General features: G+C 41.5%; 1 protein-coding gene across 1 annotated transcript; it reads right to left on the bottom strand.

Moving 5' to 3' along the window:
* Window positions 1–19,286: 19,286 nt before the first annotated feature.
* Window positions 19,287–20,553, bottom strand: LOC145005395 (protein SOB FIVE-LIKE 5-like). The gene is made up of 4 exons (XM_078964474.1): window positions 20,023–20,553; window positions 19,818–19,907; window positions 19,659–19,732; window positions 19,287–19,547 (listed from the first exon to the last, which is right to left on the bottom strand). Exons 1-4 carry the CDS (start codon window positions 20,434–20,436, stop codon window positions 19,520–19,522), a joined length of 606 nt encoding a protein of 201 aa, XP_078820600.1. The 5' UTR covers window positions 20,437–20,553; the 3' UTR covers window positions 19,287–19,519.
* Window positions 20,554–20,841: the final 288 nt, after the last annotated feature.

The following is a 20,841-nucleotide window of genomic DNA, read 5'->3' as shown; positions in this document are numbered from 1 at the left end:
GAAGCAAGATGGTGTGATAGATGCAAGAAGAAGCATGGTGGAAAGTGCAACGAAGAAGTGACTTGTTACAAGTGTGGGAGGACTGGTCACTATTCCAAAGACTGCACGCATAATGACAAAGTATGCTATGGATGTGGAGGAAAGGGGCACATGTCCAGAGACTGCCCAAGGAAAAATAAAGCAGCAAGACCAGAAACGCCACCAAGGCCCAGGGCATTTCACATGATCCTCGACGAAGCAGAGAACCATGCGAGGAATCAAGAATGAGGACTTCTTACCCGAGGATCGGATTATGCAGTAGTCATAGTTTCGTATGATGTAGCCTACTAGAGGCATAGTCTAGGGTGAACTTGAACACCTATGTAATCGTTTCAAGAAATGATATAAAACCTTCGTTTTGTTATCTGATGTGTTGAATGATTGTATGAATTGTTGCATGGTGACTTGGGAAACTGCGAGACAATACTTGGGACGAGTATGAGTAGGTGTGAATGGTAGTAGAGGCCTATACTACCGGAAGCACATGACTCACACTTGGATCGGGGAAAGTCACAAGGTTACCAAGAAGCTAGTAATTGATTTCATTTTTTTCAAGTATGTCATTACCATCGTTTCGATAATGACTAAAAAGATTGTTGATTTCCGATCCTAGTGGTCATACCAAATTGAGTCCGACTACGATGAGTATGTTGCGTGGTTCAGGGAACCAAGTTCAATGTAGCGTCCGACTTAAACCAAACAATTGAAATCAAAGCGATCAATAGAAGTATCGCGTTCGTTGTTAAAGAAGTTGGTAGCCAGAAACGCTACATGTTAAAGTGTGATTATATCACATTAGAACATGAAGGAAGGCATAGTCTAATTTAGAATTTAACTCTAAGAGACCTAAGTCTAAACGTGCATCACATGATGATAGGTCATAATTTGAAGTCTAACCTGAGGTAGAGAGCAGGTGCACGATCGAGTACTGCTTACAGTCAATGAGTCTAAGAGATAGACTTGAAGAAATATAGAAGTTATAATTATTACCTAGGATGAAGAGCTGGCGTATGGAGTCATTATACGAGCCCTTTTTTGTTGATGATTCCGGGACGTAATCATCCTAAGGGGGAGATAATTGTAACGCCCGCAGATCCGGGCTAGTTAATTTAAAGGCAATAGGGTCAAAAACAACTTTTCGACAAAAAGATTATTTAGAATAAATAATCTTAACCAAGTTGTAGAATATGTCACAAGGTTTCCGTACATATAAAGAACACCGAAATCCGAGTTATAACGAAGAAGTTATGACCCGTCGAAGTTTCGCGTCGGAACCGGCACGGCGCCGGGAAGCGTAAATAGTAAATTTATGATAGAGAGAGATTTAGCCTTAGCGCTCTAAATGAAAGTCGTAGAATATGTTAAACTAAGAACATCGATAAAAAAGAACGCCCAAATCTGACTTCGTATGAAGAAGTTATGATTTTTCGAAGTTTCGGATTAGCGGTGTACAGCCCGAAATTCGAATTTTAGATTGATTGATTTTTAGCCGACACAACCTAAACAAGAATCGAAGATCTCGTTATTAGTAGCGTAACGATAAAAAGACAGACGAAAATGGACATCGGATAAACAAGTTATGAGATTTTAACGGACCAATCCTGTCCCGGCCTGTTAAAAATATAACTTTATAAATAACGTCAAAACTAGCCAACGGAGTCTAAACGAAAGTTGTAGAGTACGTCTCCACCTACGCGTGGATATAAAGAACGTCAAAAACGGAGTTCGTATGAACGAGTTACAAATTATAATAGCATATTTACGTATTAAAATAAACTATAAATCATGTATACGTACACATATATATACATATGTATATATCATTAGAAAGGTATCGACGATGCGGTCATTATAAGACTAATGTTGAGTTCTTTCGACATTAGTTTAGTACAAATATCATTAAATCCATTTAAAATAGTATTATAGAGGGGTGTTTAGTTGTTTATATAACTAAAAGGTCATTAAGTAATTATGGAGGGTAGTTTTTGAAAATTCAATTAGTATAAATAAGAGCCTTGGGCTCTCATATTTCTTGCACCATTCTCTTGATTCAAGACTCTTTCTCTCCTTATCCCCCGAGCATTTCGGTCCCTCGTGATTCGACTTCTCTTTCTGTAGTTTTAGTATAGTAAGGTGAGCGCTGAAGCGCTGCACGAATCTTTCTTAGAAAGATTCAGCGACGAAGTTCTGCCCCTGCAGAGCCCGACTCCTAGCTAAAATCCCCTTGAAAGTAAGTTATGCTTACCCTATTTTAAATATAGTTTATATTTAAAATTAGTATTGTTATTATAAATTTATAATAAATATTTGAGCTATTATTATGACTTATATAAGTGTCGTTATAATATCTTTTAACTACTCGCGGTACGGGGAATCTGGTTTAAAGGGCCGCATAAGGTTGTTGGATTTCAGAAGTGCTATACGCCAAAATGGTCCTGCCCTCCGGTGTTTTATGTCTGGCCCCTGTCTGTACATAGTAGTTGGAAAGTATTGTTTAAACGCTTATATAATAATAATAATAAGACTAATAATTAGTGACGGTAATATTAGACTAAAATCTAGTGGTGATAATATTAGGTTTCGAAGCACTGTCCGAGTACCGGGTCACCACCTTCTCAGGTGAGTGCATAGTCCCTTTCATCTTACACATAGATATGAAGTATTTTATATAAACTACGTGCTATGTGTGCATATTATCTGAATACTTGCTGTCTATGCTGGATGAACGTTTTATACATGTTTTAAAGAATTTAAGCTGTATACGTATTTTATATATACGAATATGTTGGGTATGAGATGGGTAGATGAATGATGAGAGATAGAAGATGATACATTGGCAGCTATAGACTTAGTGCCTATGGGACAAACACCGGTAGCTATGGACTTAGTACCTGTTAAACGTTGGTAGCTATGGACTTAGTACCTGTTGGGAATTGGTAGCTATGGACTTAGTACCTGTTGAACATTGATAGCTATGGACTTAGTACCTATTAGATAAAGACTGGTAGCTATGGATTTAGTACTTGATGAATAGACCATAGCAGCTATGGAATTAGTGCTTTATGAACGAACATTGGCAGCTATGGATTTAGTGTCAGTCCTATAACCCTGGAGGTAAGGGACTTCGGAATAAACGAATGCAGGATAGATGACTCTTAGGTTAAATCCTTAAAGAGTAAAGAAGATAATGGGGATGGGTAATTGGGTTGATTGTTTGATTGAACATAGTAATTATATTATTGTGGGTTGAAAACCCTATGTACTCACCAGGTTTCCCAACCTGACCCACTCAGTTTATGTATATCACAGGTGACGAAGTGAAGTGACATTACACTGAGAGATTTAAAAGAGATGTAGATCACTAGTGTAAATCATTGTAAGTTCTGTTTATGCTTATGTTTCGGTATTAACGATGACATCCCAAACATTTTAAAATGAAATAAATACGTTTATTCGAAAATGTTTTAATAACGTATTTACCATGTTTTTCTGGGAACAAATTCCGCAACCTTTTTATAGAAGGAAGTACTCTGATTTTTATAAAGCATAAACAAAAATCGGTCTTTTCTGGCCATGATTTTGGGGATGTCACACTAATGTTTCGGATCCAATCCATAAAGTTGGAATCATCAAAGATGACTCTCCCACAATGGTTCATGAGAGAGAAGGAGACGGTAGGGTTTGAGCCAGAACCAGTATTGTTGGAAGACATCTAAAAAGAAGAGAACAAGTTTAGATTAGATATAAAGATAGTCCTTAATAAAACATCCAAATATAATATTAAGTCTAGGATCCAATCACAATATATTATAACTTAGAAGAAGGATGATGTAATCTAAGCTATAACATATTCAAAAGGTAGGTGAATGATGATTCACCAATTTTCACCATGAAAAACGAAATATAAATTATTAGGTTTTTAACTGGTTTTAGAAACTCCTAGATTCTTTTTGAGATTCATTGAAATTTTAAATGGCATGTTTCAATCTCTAGTGTTCCCTTCATGTTTAGTGATTGGGATACCGAGGATTACAAAACAAGGTGTGAAGTAACCATGCAAATTACTAGGTACTCTTAATGTTTTTCACTTATTCGATGTGTCGGTTAACCACACGCGCTCAACTGACCTATGAAGAACCTTAAGTCACCCTTTTCCTACCTTGTTAAGTCCAAGTTAGTGTGCCGGTTAATAACACACACTCCACTAACGACTTAATCAAAGTGCAAAGTGTAATTTTATGGGTTAGCGCCTTATTCACATTTTCCTAAATTAATAAACATTGGGAATTTAAAGAAACATTTAGTTACTTTATAATAATCATTATACTTTTAATGAGAATTTTAAGTCATTGTCCTACCCGTTCGGCTAACGACCGTCCACCAGTCAACGAAGCGGTGGGTGAGAGTGGACACCCAGTGAGTTCTCATTTTATAGGCAACAACCTTATACTCCCGTTATAGACCGGCTTTGTGAATGAGGCCTCCTAACGGTAAAACGACTTAATCTTATATATATATATATATATATATATATATATATATATATATATATATATATATATATATATATATATATATATAATTAACTTATAATATTATAAAGTATAAGGGTTGGATTTTGGCTTTTAAAATTCTAGGGATTGGAACTAAAGTTTTTTTAAGTGACTTTACATGTTCCAAAATGTAACATCCGGATTCCCAGGTATGATCATATGATTATTTATTTTGACATGTGAGGAGTGACTCGACGAGTTGATGCCCTAACTCGTCGAGTAGGATCACGAATGATAACTCATATTAATGAGTGGACTCGACGAGTCGGCAAATGGACTCGACGAATCCGTGCTGTTGACAGAAACCCTAAATCCCTCGGCATGTGCCCTATTTAAGGGTCCTTATGGCCTTCATTTGCGGCCACCCTTTCTAGAGAAAAGAACCCTAGCATATTTGAGCGTGTGAAGTGAGAGAGAGATCCATCTTGAGCCATTTGTTGTGATTTTGCTAAGGAGGAGAAGTGATCTAGCAAGAAGGACCAAAAGGAGTTGTTGTTCTGAGACTTTCAAGCTAGGAGACTTCACTTTGAGGTAGCAATTCGGCGCTTTTCTTCTTTATTGTGTAGGCATATTTAGTTAAGGGTTTCTTTACCCTTTCTTGAGTTGGAATAAGAAACATGAGAAGCCCCAATGTGAAATAGACCTTATATCTAGACCTTGGGAGGTCCAGAGAGTCCCAATCATCCATCTTTATGCAGTCCCTTTGGGGTTTTGGACTTGGTTATCATATTATGGGCTAATTCATCAACTAGAGCCATATGAGTGTTGCATGAGCATAAAGATTGGACCTTTACGTGACTTTTGAGTGTTTACAGGTCAGATCTATAAGTCAGAGAAAAATATCTGACCTTAGAAGGTTATTTGGGAGTTGCCATGGAGGAAACTCGCCGAGTCCATGAGAGGACTCGGCGAGTCAAGTCAAGTTGCCCCACGATTCAGAATCAGTGGTAACTCGTCGAGTGAAAGGTTAACTCGACGAGTCGAGTGAGGTCTTCGAAGGATTCAAAAGATGTGCATGAACTCACCGAGTCCCACGAGTGCACTCGGCGAGTCTGGTCAAAGTTGGACCGTTGACTTTTAGGGTTTGGTCATAGATTGGGCTTTTGGGTCTTGGAGGGGTATAATGGTCTTTTACCCTTCTGAGGAATTATAAGGGGGATTAATCTAGCCTTTGAGAGCCGTTATTAATTAGATGAAAATTGTTTATTTGATTAGGCGGAGGCTAAATCAGTATTCGAGATTCGAGATTATCCGAGTTACCCCAGATGAGTCTTCTCACTATACATTACCTAGAGCTGTATCTATGTGTAGGTCGGAGGGTCTTATGTGTATGTGTATGTTTGAGATTTATGTGCATTGTGTTATATGTATGATATGTGTTATATAGACCGAATCGGAGGGTCCAGCGATTTAGACCGGATCGGAGGGTCCAACGATTTAGACCGAACCAGAGGGTCCAACGAGCTAGACCGGACTGGAGGGTCCAACGAGCTACGGGACTAGAGGTTCCCGTTGAGACACATTGACCGGAGGGTCATCCGAGTTATAGCCTCGAGTGACTTATTTGCTGTATGTGGTATTCTTAGGAACTCACTAAGCATTTATGATTACCGTGTTATGTGTTATGTGTTTAAGGTACTAGCGAGGATCACGGGAAGGCACTAGCATGATCTGTACACATTGGCACGAGATTATGTTTTGAGATTTTGGGATATGTTTATTTGTGATGACATTTGATAACATGAGAATTGAGAATAATATATGAGTTTTATTGTGTTGAAAAATGAAAAATTATTTTGAAAAATTACGTCGTTACAAGTTGGTATCAGAGCCTTGGTTTGAGGGATTTGGATGCACCTTCGGGAATATCTAAACTCAAACTGAGGATTTGAAGTGATTTTCATAAAATAATTTTTTTCTAAAAAGAGTAAAAGATTTTTAGACAAGCAGAACGGAGCAGTGTGTACGATCAACCAGCGCTCGAACGGTGATTTCCCAAAATACCCTTACATTATGTGTTATGAGATATTATGTGATATGTTATGCACACTACACTAGGCTAGGTATTCATATCTAGTACTAGAGTGGCCTGATTTGTGATGCCTTAACCTAGGAGATTACTGCTACTATGAGATACTTCGAGAGTGAGTAGGTAGCAGCAAGGAGCTTCTGAGTGGTCTACTGGAGGGTAGCCTGTGTTTAGCGAGGTATAGAGTACTGGTGATCGGGGATCCTAGGAGGAGGACTTGGATTGAATACTGATGCGTTATGGAAGGTAGTATAGGGCACGTACTACTGGAAGCGCCAGATCGGTGAACAATCCAAGTACCAATCCTTAGGGTACCAAGGAACAAGTAGGGTTGAATATCGAGTGCGAGTATACTCAAGCAAGTGTTTGATATGTTTTGTGTTGTGTTTCAGAGACATCATGGTTGGGACACGCCACACACCAGGGGGCAGTGGCATTAGCGACGAGGAGATTCGTCGGATGATTCATGACGAGGTGGCCACAGCGATCCAGGAGGCCATTCTGGAGATGGTTTGGTCTATCAAGACTACACTGATTGAGACGTTTGACAAGAGATACGATGATGTTACTGAGGCGGCTGCTTCTATAGCCACAATAGTTGTTGTTGCTGCGAGGCCACAGGGGGTGACTCGTTGTTGTACCGCGAGTTCAGCAACACGAAGCCACCAGAGTTTGATAGGACTCAGGACCCGATAACTGTGATGAGGTGGATCTCAGACATTGAGGGATGCTTCTACACATGTTCTTGTCCGGAGCATCTGAGGGTATGGTTCGCTTTAAACCAGCTTTGCTTGGGAGCGAAGGACTAGTGGAAATTTGTGACAGCTGATTTTACTTCTAGAGAGATTATAGCGGTGACCTGGGAGAGGTTCACCACCATGTTCCAATATGTGTATGTTCCCCCGGTGGAGAGGGAATGGTTGGCACATGAGTTTTTGTCCCTCAAGCAGGAGACGGAGTCCGTGACTGTGATTACACGGATGTTTCATGAGAGGGTGTTATTTTTCCCTGAGCACGCATGAGTCGACATCTGATCATACTGAGGAGATACATTCGCGAGTTCTTGGAAAACTCAACATCCCAAATATTTGCTGAGATCCATGAAAATGCCCAGAAAAGGGAGATCGAGCTGGCGACTCAGGTCAGTGAGGAGGCCGAGTCTCAGAGGTGGGATAGTCGACCGGTTCTGTCTTAGCCGACAGCCAAGCAGGAAAAGCCCGCTGATTTGAGACTCGGGGTTCGGAAGGGCCGCGCTTGTGGGAAGTGTGGCAAGAGCCATGAGGGAGTATGCAGAGCAGGGGTGTCCTACAAGTGTGTTAATGAGGGGCATGTCGCGAGGGATTGCCCCAAGGGGTTTGCATTTTGCTTTCACTACAACCAGACTGGGCATCGGAAGGCTGAGTGCCCGCAACTACTTCAGGGATCAACTCAGGGGTCTGCACTTGTTGTTAGGGCTACCGAGGCTCGGCTAGTGAAGGACGAGGCACTGTAGGCTCGCGGGAGAGCCTTTTAGTTGACAGTGGAGGAGGTCCGTGCAGCGCCCGATGTCGTGGCTGGTATGTATTATTTTATTTGATATTAGTGAGTTTGAGATATTGTGCTTATATTGTGGTATTCTTATGTACTTTTCTTGTGAATTATGTACCTGCTTTGGTGTTATTTGACTTGGGTGCAAGTTGGTCTTTCGTATCTTTAGCATCTAGTCAGCACATCAGTATCCGATGAGATGCGTTGAGTCGACCTCTGCGAGTTTCTATAGCCTACGAGTGAGCGGTGTACGCTACGGATGTGATTCGAGGATATGTACTCGGGATTTTCGGTGTTGAGTTTCCCATAGATTTGGTACAGATTGCAATGGGGGATGTCTGTGTCATTGTAGGAATGGACTGGTTGAGCCGATTTGGAGCTATTATCGACTGCGAGCGTTAGTTGGTGACCATACGAGACCCTGGTGGGGGAGTGCTTACGGTGTATGGCGAGGGTACCCAGTCTGGGTCAGCATTTTGCTCGGCTGCCAGAGCAAGACAGAGTTTATAACAGGGCTGCAAAGGGTTCGTAGCCTATGTGATGGATACACGAGTTTCCGCAGAGAGGCCGAGTTCAGTCGACGGGGTTCCGATAGTACGCGAGTTCCCGAATGTGTTCCCCGAGGAGTTTCCAGGTGTGCCTCTGGAGAGGCATGTGGAATTTTGAATTGATTTGGTTCTGGGAGCGGCACCTATTTCCAAGGCACCCTGTCGCCTTGTGCCACCAGAGATATATGAGTTATCCTCGCAGCTTCAGGAGCTGCTGGGGAAGGGATTCATCCGACCGAGTAGCTCGCCGTGTGGAGCGCCGATCCTTTTTGTCAAGAAAAAGTATGGTTCGCACCGAAGGTGCATTGACTACCGAGAGTTGAACAAGTTGATGGTCAAGAACTGTTATCCACTACCGAGGATCGATGATATGTTCGATCAGTTCCATGGGGCATCATGGTTCTGCAAGATAGACTTGAGGTCTGGATATCACCAGATGAGGGTGCATGATGAGGATATCCAGAAGACAGCGTTCAGGACTCGTTATGGGCATTACGAGTTTGTGGTGATGCGTTTTGGGCTCACCAATGCACCAGCAACGTTCATGGATCTCATGAACCGAGTATGCAGGACGATGTTGGATCGATCGGTGATAGTTTTCATTGACGACATTCTACTGTATTCGAGGTCCAGAGAGCAGCATGAGGAGCATCTGAGAGAGATCCTCGGAGTATTGAGATCGGAGAGGCTTTTTTCCAAATTCTCCAAGTGTGATTTCTTGTTACGAGAGGTCTAGTTCTTGGGGCACCTCATTAATCAGAATGGGATATTGGTCAATCCGGCCAAGATTGAGGTTGTTATACGTTGGGAGGTGCTGAGATCCCCCACCGAGATCAGGAGTTTTCTAGGGTGAGCCAGCTACTATTGGAGATTTATCAAGGACTTCTCCAAGATTGTCGTTCCTCTCACCAGATTGACCCGGAAGGGCATTGCTTTTACATGGGGTCCCGAACAACAGACCTCGTTTGAGACTCTTCGCCAAAGAGTATGCGAAGCTCTAGTGTTAGCCCTTCCAGAGGGAATGGAGGATTTCGTGGTGTATTGTGATGCATCTATATCGGGGTTGGGTGTGGTGCTTATGCAGAGAGGGCACATGATAACATACGCATCGAGGCAGTTGAAGCCTCATGAGATGAGGTATCCGACCCACGATTTGGAGTTTGGGGCAGTGGTGTTCGCCCTCAACATATGGCGCCATTATTTGCACGGGGTTTGGTGTACCATATACACGGACCACAAGAGTCTGAAGTATCTTATGGATTAGCCCAACCTAAATATGCGCCAGAGAAGATGGTTAGATGTGGTAAAGGATTACGACTGTGAAATCCTGTACCACCCGAACAAGGCTAAAGTGGTAGCCGATGCTCTGAGTCGTAGGGCGAAGAGTGCCCCGATTCAAGACATACGTATGAGGATGATGGTGATGACTCCGGTGTTGGATATCATTCGAGAGGCCTAGGTCGAGGTTGTGAGACCAAAGAACCGCAAGAGAGAGCGGGTGATTGGGAAGGTATCCGATAGTCGAGGGCTTATGACCTTGCATGGTCGGATTTGGGTGTCATTTATAGGTGAGGCACGTAGCATTCTGATGGAGGAGGCACACAGATCGAGATTTTCGATCCATCCTGGGGTCACTAAGATGTATTTGGACCTAAAGAGACACTATTGGTGGCCCTGTATGAAGAGGGATGTTGTGTGGGTTGTAGAGAGGTGCTTGACCTGTCGTTGGGTTAAGGCTGAGCACCCGCATCCGCATGGCAAGTTGCAGCCACTAGAGGTTTTCCAGTGGAAGTGGGAACAAATTTCTATGGACTTTATCACCAAATTGCTGAGGACCGCGAGGAGTATTGATGCAATTTGAGTGATTATGGATCGGCTGACGAAGAGGGATCACTTCTTTGCTATCAGTGAGAGCTCTTCTGCAGAGAGACTGGAAGATATATATGTGAGAGAGGTGGTATCTCGGCATGGAGTGCCGATATCGATCGTGTCAGAACGAGATGTTCGTTTTACTTTTAGGTTCTCGAAGAAGTTTCATGAGGAGTTGGGCACGAGATTGCACTTTAGCACTGCTTATCACCCACAGACGAATGGACAGAGTAAGCGGACGATTCAAACACTCGAGGACATGCTTCGTGCATGCATTATGGATTTGAGGGAAGTTGGGACACATACCTACCTTTGGCTGAGTTTTCCTACAATAACAGCCATCATTCGAGTATTTGTATGCCTCCCTTTGAACTGTTGTATAGGAGGAGGTGTAGGACCCCTATCTATTGGGGCGAGGTGGGGCAGCGAGTGATGGGTAGCACTGAGATAGTGCTTAAGACGACTGAGCAGATACAGCAGGTCAGGGAGATTTTGATGACAGTCCAGAGCCACTAGAAGAGTTACGCGGATAGGTTGCGATTCGAGCTCGAGTTCTAGGTTGGAGATTTCGTACTCCTTAAGGTATCTCCTTGGAAGGGAGTGATCTGATTCACGAAAAGGGGCAAGTTGGGGCCCCGATACATTGGTCCTTTTAGAGTGATTTGCAGGGTGGGCAAGGTAGCATACCATTTAGAGCTACCCGAGGAGTTGGGTCAGATTCATGATGCCTTCCATGTATCACAGTTTAGGAAGTGTATAGTCGATGAGACGGAAGTAGTGCCACTAGAGGATATTTAGGTGGATGTGAGCCTGAACTACATTGAGAGGCCAATCGCAATCTTGGATCAGAAGATCAAGGTTCAGAGGAACAAAGAGGTGCCCCAGGTTTAGGTCCAGTGGCAGCATCGGAGAAGGGTCCGATCTGACCTGGGAGCCCGAAGCGGAGACGCGGGAGCAGCATCCAGAGTTGTTTGAGTAAGACTTCGAGGGCGAAGTCTGATTCTAATAGGGGAGAATTGGACATCCGGATTCCAAGGTATGATCATATGATTATTTATTTTGAGATATGAGGAATGACTCGACGAGTTGATGCCTTAACTCGTCGAGTAGGATCGCGAATGATGACTCGGATTAATGAGCGGACTCGACGAGTCGGTGAATGGAATTGACGAGTCCGTGCTGTTGATAGAAACCCTAAATCCTTGGGCCCGTGCCCTATTTAAGCATCCTTATGGCCTTCATTTGCGGCCGCCCTTTCCAGAGAAAAGAACCCTCGCATATTTGAGCATGTGAAGTGAGAGAGAGATCCATCTTGAGCCATTTGTTGTGATTTTGCTAAAGAGGAGAAATGATCTAGCAAGAAGGACCAAAGGGGGTTGTTGTTCTGAGACTTTCAAGCAAGGAGACTTCACTTTGAGGTAGCAATTCAGCCCTTTTCTTCTTTATTGTGTAGGCATATTTAGTCAAGGGTTTCTTTACCCTTTCTTAAGTTGGAATAAGAAGCATGAGAAGTCCCAATGTGAAATAGACCTTAGATCTGGACCTTAGGAGGTCTAGAGAGTCCCAATAATCCAACTTTATGCAGTCCCTTTGGGGTTTTGTGTCTTGGTTTTCATATTATGGGCTAAGTTATCAAATAGAGCCATATGAGTGTTGCATGAGCATAAAGATTGGACCTTTACATGGCTTTTGAGTGTTTACAGGTCAGGTCTATAAGTTAGATGCTCTGACTCCCCCATAGTCTTTCAACAGTTTGACCCTACTGACCATTATTGAATGCTATGGCTCCCTCATAGTCTTACAACACTCTCACCTCACCACAATCACAACCCTATGCCTTGCCCCCAATCTATCAATTCGAAACGCACACAGAGTCGAGCATGCACTCAACCGAACACCTAACTGAACTCACCTAATGACTAGAAAGCCAACCTGCTTCCACAAATTCTGCTATCAGGCACCAAGAAGATACAACTCACATGATGTGAAATTTTACCGAACTCCAAACTCACACAACCCTCAAACCAAACAGCCAGTTGGGCCACCATTTTCCTCGATGGGGATGAGAAACTCATCACGGTCTCATACCTACTCCTGTCCTGAATACCTACGTGATTCTCCCCCACTTAGATTCGGCTAAGTCTTCGCAATACATGAGATTTGAAGGATTCCGAATCCTTGTTAATCTTTAACAACCAAATTGTCGACAACCTGTTGCTTACCAGTGCTTGTGTTCTATTACTAGCCCAAACCCCAAAGATCACACAACTCCTAAAGATCAGACGAACGCTTTCCGAATCCTAGCGAAACTGATAATCTCAGTCTCCTTGAAATGATGCCACACTTATATCTTGATGTCCAAATAACCGATGCCCAGACCAAAGCCTCCGAAGTAGACCACTTCCCCTGGCGCTTCCAAAAGGGGACCTAAGCACAAAAAGTGAGTCACCAATCCTGACTGTAGACCTTCCACATCACATCCCTGAATAAATCTCGACCATAGACTCAGATAACATTAAACGCTCTAAACTAGTAAAGAGGGAAACGACGTCTCACTAACCACTCCGTAACTCATGGTATGCAAATGATATATGACAATGTTTGAAGGTATAACCCAAACACAAGCAGGGAAACAAACCCAGAGGTACACTTACCCAAACCCTTGGAAAGAAAATTCTATCGTGTAGTTTCCTGCAAGTGTTGCACTGAATTTGGCCCTGCTGGCGTCTCAAAAGTTGATCCGAACTCTTGGGTCTCTTCCCGAGATCCTCCACTAAATTTACATGACCTGAACCTCTCTTATCAAGGTACTCCAAATCGATCTTCCACCCTCGGCTCTGGGGCCCATATCATTCAAGGTCTCACACCCTGAACCACTCACTAGCTCAATCGTTAACGGATGAACTGCAATAGTTGGAGCAACCTCTGCTATAAACCAGGCTACTAACTACCCCCAAGACATAGTCTCCAATCCCAAAAGTGCAACTGATCGCACAATCAATCCTTTCCGCCTGATATAAGAGATCCAAGGTGAACTCAAAACCCTGGCAGTCCGTCTAGTAACTGGCTCACCACCGGAGCTGGGACCAAACCATGGTCCTTCCTCATTTGTGCTCATCCTCATCTAGAAAAAGTAGTTATCCTCACTATCAGAGCATAACTAAGAATTCTCCTTCCCATAAGCTTCTTATATTCTCCAAGACTCTCACCGATTCGAGTATGGATCCTATGCTTTCAGTAATACGAGCCTAAGAATACCTTCCGTACCTATCCATACTTTCCTCTACAATCCTCCCGAATCCTTTAAGTCACCTACTCTATTGATGCACCAAATATATGCTAAACAACAACATAATACCCACCAAAGCTACTCCTAGGCCCTCCCTAGCTTCCCAACCTCACCGAACCGCCCCACTTAGGCTTTCCTAGGTTCCCAACCTCGCCCTGCCATTATCTGCTGAAGATCTCCTCATGATGCCAGCCATCCACCTCCTGAATATCGTCATATTCACTTAGTAGCCGACTCCCATCATTCAAGAGTTCCACAAGGCACAAAGCAAGCAACATTCGTGTAGTAGCACTCCGATCCAAGAACTATCATAGACCATTCAGCCCACATACCAGACAAGGAACATGAAATACGGCCAATCAGTTCTTCGAAGGCTATAAGATCCTAACCGTATACAATTTTCAAAGCATACACTTAGTAGTTACCAATAATAATAGTCATTCTCATTCCAGCATAGCATCCAGTATCAAACCAAGGCTCTGATACTAACTTGTAACGACCCAAAAATCAAGGGTAAACATTTTATTTTTACTATTGTCAGAACGCATATATCTTCTAAATCGAAACATTCCAAAAACATGATTAATTAAAAACATTAGTCAGAGTTTGTCCCAAAATCATATATTACGGAAACACAGATGTGTGCGCTGCGATCAAGCCGAGCCCTTCCTTTCCAAACTAATGAACAAGAAACCATAAACAACATTGTAAGCACAAACTCAGTGAGTTCCCCAGAGCATACCCCACATAATCCACCTAACCGCATAAACCAAATCAATCACATAGGCTATATCAATCACATAAGCCACTTCAATCACATAAACCATGCATGATAACATATAAGGATGTCATGGAAACCCTCCAAGGTCTTACACACATAATTACATAAACTGTATCAACTATACATGTCATGCATATAAACATATAGGGATTCCATGGAAACCCTCCAGGGTCTTATGTTAGTTCCCATGGGAACCCCCACATGGTCTTAGCTCAATGCCTGGGGAATCCCCCGAGGTCTTGACTAAGGATGCTCTGGAAACTGTAACAATGTGAATTTTCAAAACAATTTTTTTTTTCATTTTCAAAACATACATTTATCTATAAGTTAATATCAAAACATAATGTATCCAATGTTATCATAAGAATACATATCCCAGAATCTCAAAAAATAAACTCCATGAGTGTGTACGAATCATGTCGGCGCCTTCCCGTGATCCTCGCTAGAACCTGAAACACATAACACAAGAACTGTAAGCATAAATTCTTAGTGAGTTCCCCAAAATAACACATACGCCACTCAAGGCCACAGTACGACCCTCCGGTCAATGTGTCTCAGCGGGACCCTCCAATCCCGTAGCTTGTTGGACCCTCTGGTCCGGTCATAGCTCGTTCGACCCTCCGGTCCGGTCTATGTAATTCATAGCATACATATATCAAAAACACATAATCTCATATACATAGCACACAACAACCGCCGGTCTACACATAGATACCACTCTAGGTAATGTATAATGAGAAGACTCACCTTGGATATCTCGGATAACCTCGCACACGTATATATTGATCTAGCCCCTGCCTAAACACATAAACAATTACCTCAAATCAATAACGGCCCTCTAGGCTAGACTAGTCTCTCCAATGTCCTCTTAGAAGGCTAAAAGACCATTTTACCCTTCGAATGGTCCACAAGTATAATTATTAACCAAAGCCTAAAAGTCAACAAAAGTCGATGGTTAAACTTTGACCGGACTCGTCGAGTGCACTCGTATGACTCGATGAGTCCATGCACGTCCTCTTCGCCCTCCTGGTCCTCACTCTACTCGTTGAGTCAACCCTTCACTCAACAGGTTATCACTCGATACAAATCGCAGGGAAACCCGACTCGACTTGTTGAGTCCCCTTATGGACTCGGCGAGTTCCTTCCATGACAACACTCAAACGACCTTCTGAGGTCAGATCTGCTTCTCTAACTAATAGTTCTAATGTTCTAGCACTCAAAAGTCACGTAGAGGTTCAAACTTTACATTCATGCAACGTATATAAGACCAAAAATGGAGAAATAACCTTTAAAATGGGGACCTACTCTCAAGACTCACATGAAACAGCATAAAGCTGGAAGGTTGGGACCTTTTGGACCTCTCATGGTCCAGATCTATCATCTACACCCCTTTGGGACATCACATGCTTGAAGTTCCAACTTAAAAATGATCCAAAGAAACACTAGATTCAAGGAATCTATAAAATACACAAAATGAGAAGGGATTTGTACCTCAAAACGTGAATCTCAGTAAGAACAACACGGGTCCAAGCTCCACAATCGATCTAGCTTGGACTTTCCCACTCCTTATTGCAAGATCACACCAAAGGATGAAGAATTAGCCTCTAACTTGCTCTCTTAGCTCTCTTTGCTCTCTAGGGTTTTCACAAGGGAGTAGTGGCTGCAAATGACGGCCATAAAGGCCTTTAAATAGGGTTCATGCCCTAAGATTTAGGGTTTCTCCTTATAGCGCAGACTCGCGGAGTCCACGCATCGACTCATCGAGTCCGCTCATTAATCCAGCCAACGAATCGTGATCCTACTCGGCGAGTTTGAGCGTCAACTCGTCGATTCCCTCCACAAAACTCAAATAAATAATTAAATTAAGATACCTGGAAATCTAGATGTTACAATTCTCCCCACTAGAATCACACTTCGCCCTCGAAGTCTCATTCTACAAACAGCTGTGGGTGCTGCTTCCGCATCTCCGCCTCCGGTTCCCAAGTCAACTCGGACCCTTTTCGATGTTGCCACTGGACTTGAACCAGGGGCACCTCCTTGTTTCTCAAAACCTTGATCTTCCGATCCACCACCGCGATTGGCCTTTCAACATAATTCAAGCTTGCATCCACCTGAATATCCTCCAATGGTACCACCGCCGACTTGTCGGCTATACACTTCCTCAACAGGGATACGTGGAAGGTATCATGAATTTGGCTCAACTCCGCAGGTAGCTCCAAGCGATACGCTACCCTGCCCACCCTAGCGGTCACCCTGAACGGACTACTGTACTGGGGCCCCAACTTGCCCCTCTTCCTGAATCGGATCACTCCTTTCCAAGGAAATACTTTCAGGAGTATGAAGTCTCCCACCTGAAACTCAAGCTCGGATCGTCGCATATCCGCATAACTCTTCTGACGACTCTACGCTATCAACAACCTTTTCCTGACATGATGTATCTGCTCAGTCGTCTGAAATACTATTTCAGTGCTACCCATCACGCGTTGCCCTACCTCTCCCCAGCAAATGGGATTCCGACATCTCCTCCCATACAACAACTCGAAGGGAGGCATGCCAATACTTGAATGATGGTTGTTGTTATAGGAAAACTCAGCCAACGGCAAGTACGTGTCACAACTTCCTCCGAAGTCAAACACACATGCTCGAAGCATGTCCTCGGGCGTCTGAATCGTCCGGTCACTCTACCCGTCTGTTTGTGGATCGACACCCATCGTTTCTTCCCAATTAGGCTACTAAATTCACTCACGTCACGAGCTACCTTACTCTTCTCACAGTGAGTTACGAGTTTTCTGCTTTTTCATTCTTAATTAGCAGAGGTACTTTCGGCTCTTTAACCAACTCATTTTTCTCCATCACGTCTTGCTCCACAATCTTAACCCTTGAGACTCAACAATTACCATTGAGATTTATGGTTACACAACATATGTGTTGATGATCTTAGATACGTTCACCACGTACTGAGTGAGACCCAAAATCCAACACCTTTAATGAATTAATGGTGAATGCTAAAATGTCCAATCTATTACTTGTTACCTCGAAGAAATCTCTTTTTTAGTGGTCTTTATGAAATTGTCTAAAACTAAGACATTTCTTCCCATAAGATCCAATTTCATTTTTGTTTTTGAGATTTCTCATAATCACCTAGTTACTTTATATTTTATCAAACCTACTTGTGCAACAGGCCACATCGGTCTCACAAGTACTTCATCCTACTTTCGGTCTTATTTTAAGTATCGAAGTTTGGTTGAAGTTAAACCACCCACTAAGGCCTATACTTGAAAAGATGCATTTCAATGTTTCTTAACAAACATTTGATCGTATTTCACGGGAAACCACATAGACACTTCTCAGTCTCTCTTAACTTTGAAGGAAGAGATTCGTGTCTGGGATCATTCGTTTCATGTCTTCAAAGACATCACTTATATTCCACACACATCTTGCTTTATTTCTTTTTCTTTGGCACTCTCTTGCATGAAGATATTTATGATTTTTCAAACTCTTGTTTGTGGTACTAATGGCACTTTTCATATTTGTACTTTTGGTTTTAATATCCATGGTGGTTCACTTTCTTATGGGAGCGAATGTTGATTAACATGAAGAGAATGACTGAGTCTCTTTTGTAGTTAATTGTACATGACTTTTAGGGCCCATTTTTTATGTACGTACTAATATTATTATAAAAAAATGTTTTGTATTAATTGGTCGCAAACAACCGCAAAAAATTAAAAACCATATTGGAGCCAAAATTGGGGGAAAGAAAAGAGATTCCAACCTTCAGAAATCTAAACAATTAATCATTTTTTTACTTAAAAAATTATAGTTAAGGGCCTCAATTTTTTATTTTAACGGGGGCCTCAAATCTACTTTGATCGTCCTTGATCCTTTGTAAACAAATTTTTTCTTGCTTTCTCTTCTTGTGACTATATTGTAAATGCTATTAGGTTATATTGCTTTCCCATGCTTGCATCTTCATGTAGAGGTTAATGTACTACTCAATGAAATCCATTCAAAGCCATCGACTATCTCGTATTTTTGATTTATTGTAAAATACATTCATAGGTGTGGGTTTTTAGCTATTTTGTCCACTTCTAAGTTGCCTTATTTTAAGAAAGTTACATGTTGTGTTAGTCTAGTTATAGTATATATCTTAATTATCTTAGCTTTTGTAATACTTTTGTTCAAGTTGTATGAAACCGAGAGCAATAATGTTAAATAGTTATAGTTGTCACATGATATGCCTAACGGTACGGTGAAAATTATATATTATTCCGGTTTTGATCATCTCGTGCATTATGATGCTCAAATAATGCAACTATGAGAACATTATAAAGCTCAAATAATGCCAACAATGTACTATAAAAGAATAGGTTTATGATTTGTGGACCAAGGTTGTTAATGAAAAAGTAAGAACTATTGAATAATATATAGCATGAACGTTAAACCACTTAAGCATGCGTAAATTTCTCCAATATAACCAATTGTTTTACGACTGTTTTATAAAGTATCTACCGACACGATCTTTTTTAAGCAAACAAAAACGACTTGTTACATTATTAAATTGATCTTATATACCCTTAATTGATTTACATTTTCAAACCAGTTTTTAAAACATTGGAATTAGCCATGCATAATCGTTGACAAAGGTAAATAATTTATGAGGAACACGGAAAATTATTTCCCAGATATTTATTTTCCTCCTCGGGTTGTTTTCATTGCAATTGACAATTGAACATCTAAAAAGGAAAAAAAGAAATCAAAAAATTCCAAAAAAAGAAAGAAAGAAAGAAAAGAACAAGATCTTTTCTTTTGGGTGTGAATTCCTCTAGCTTGATAAGCCATGCCATTTCTTCTAAACAAACTTCAAGAATGTGACATTGATGAACATCATCCCCATCTCTTTCCTTCAAACCATCTGTTCATTACCAAATGTACATTTTGTTAGGACAATTTGCACACATGATGCATGAACATGTTATGAAGTACAACACCACAATATCCAACAAAAAAAACAAGTGAACTTAACTGGTTTTGTTGCAGTTGAGTTCCAGAAACAGATGGGTGGAAGAACCCAAAGTGTTCTTGATATGTAGATTTATCCTACAAAATAAAGAACTTATTGCTTTAATCATACTATTTGTAGCAAACTAAAGAATGTAGGTAGTTCAATTTTCTTAGAAAGTACCTCAAAGTAGGTTGTGGAATAGCCCTGTGAGTAGTCTCTAATGTCGTTATCCTCCATTGAAGCTTCTTTGTTGGGCACTGTTAGATTGTTCTGAAAAAAAAAGTAAAGAACATTATTTCCAGAAGATAATTTTTTTAAAAACCCATTTTGTTGAAGATTCAAAGAAAGGAAAACTAACGAATGAAGTGGGAAGAACATTACTTACATTTGAGAAGTTGAAGAAAGGAGAGCTAGCAGTATCATCAAGAAACGAAGGAAAATCTTGAACCTTTCTATGTAACTTTGATCCCTGTTCAATCTTTTTTCTTTTCCCATTTGTAGGATGATCGATTAATGTAGGAAGAGTGGTGTAAACACAGTATCCACCATGGCTGTTGTTGTTGAAGCATTCTTCTTGTTCTTGAAAATGTGGTGGCCCAGAAGATGCATCTGAAACCATAGACATATCTTCTTCTTCTTCTTCTTCCTCTTTATGTATAAAGGAGTCTTTTTTACAAAGGAAATCATCGACATGGTTGTGGTTTTGAAGAGAATGTGAAGGGTACATCGACTGTTCCAAGTACAAAGTCCAACCAGACTCGCACCCACTACTGCATTCTGAGCCAAAAGCTTCTTCCATCTTCCCACAACTTTCTTACAATTAATCAAAATCCCAAACGGGGTTTTCTTATTTCAAGATTGTATTACAGAAACTAAGATGAATGAAAAAAAACAGGGGTGAGATAGATATGTGTACAACATGGATATATATATATATATATATATATATATATATATATATATATATATATATATATATATATATATATATATATTGACTCTATTTCTTTATGTGCAGAGCAGCATGGAGTGATGAATTGGGGTTGGGGGTGGGGGTGGGGGTGGGGTGGGGTGGGTTGAAGGAAAAGAGGAATCAGTGGCAAATCTTAGACTAATTTTGTCGTGATGTAGAGAGCATTCGAGGGGATGACTAAGCAAGTAAATCATAAAGTGCCAGTTGGGTTGGTCTATCTAGATGTTTATC

The sequence above is a fragment of the Lactuca saligna genome, chromosome 7, assembly GCF_052625555.1.
Source record: "Lactuca saligna cultivar CGN05327 chromosome 7, ASM5262555v1, whole genome shotgun sequence".
Lineage (NCBI taxonomy): Eukaryota > Viridiplantae > Streptophyta > Magnoliopsida > Asterales > Asteraceae > Lactuca > Lactuca saligna.
Note: the sequence above shows the minus strand (reverse complement) of the source record. Positions and strands in the feature narration are given on the sequence as shown.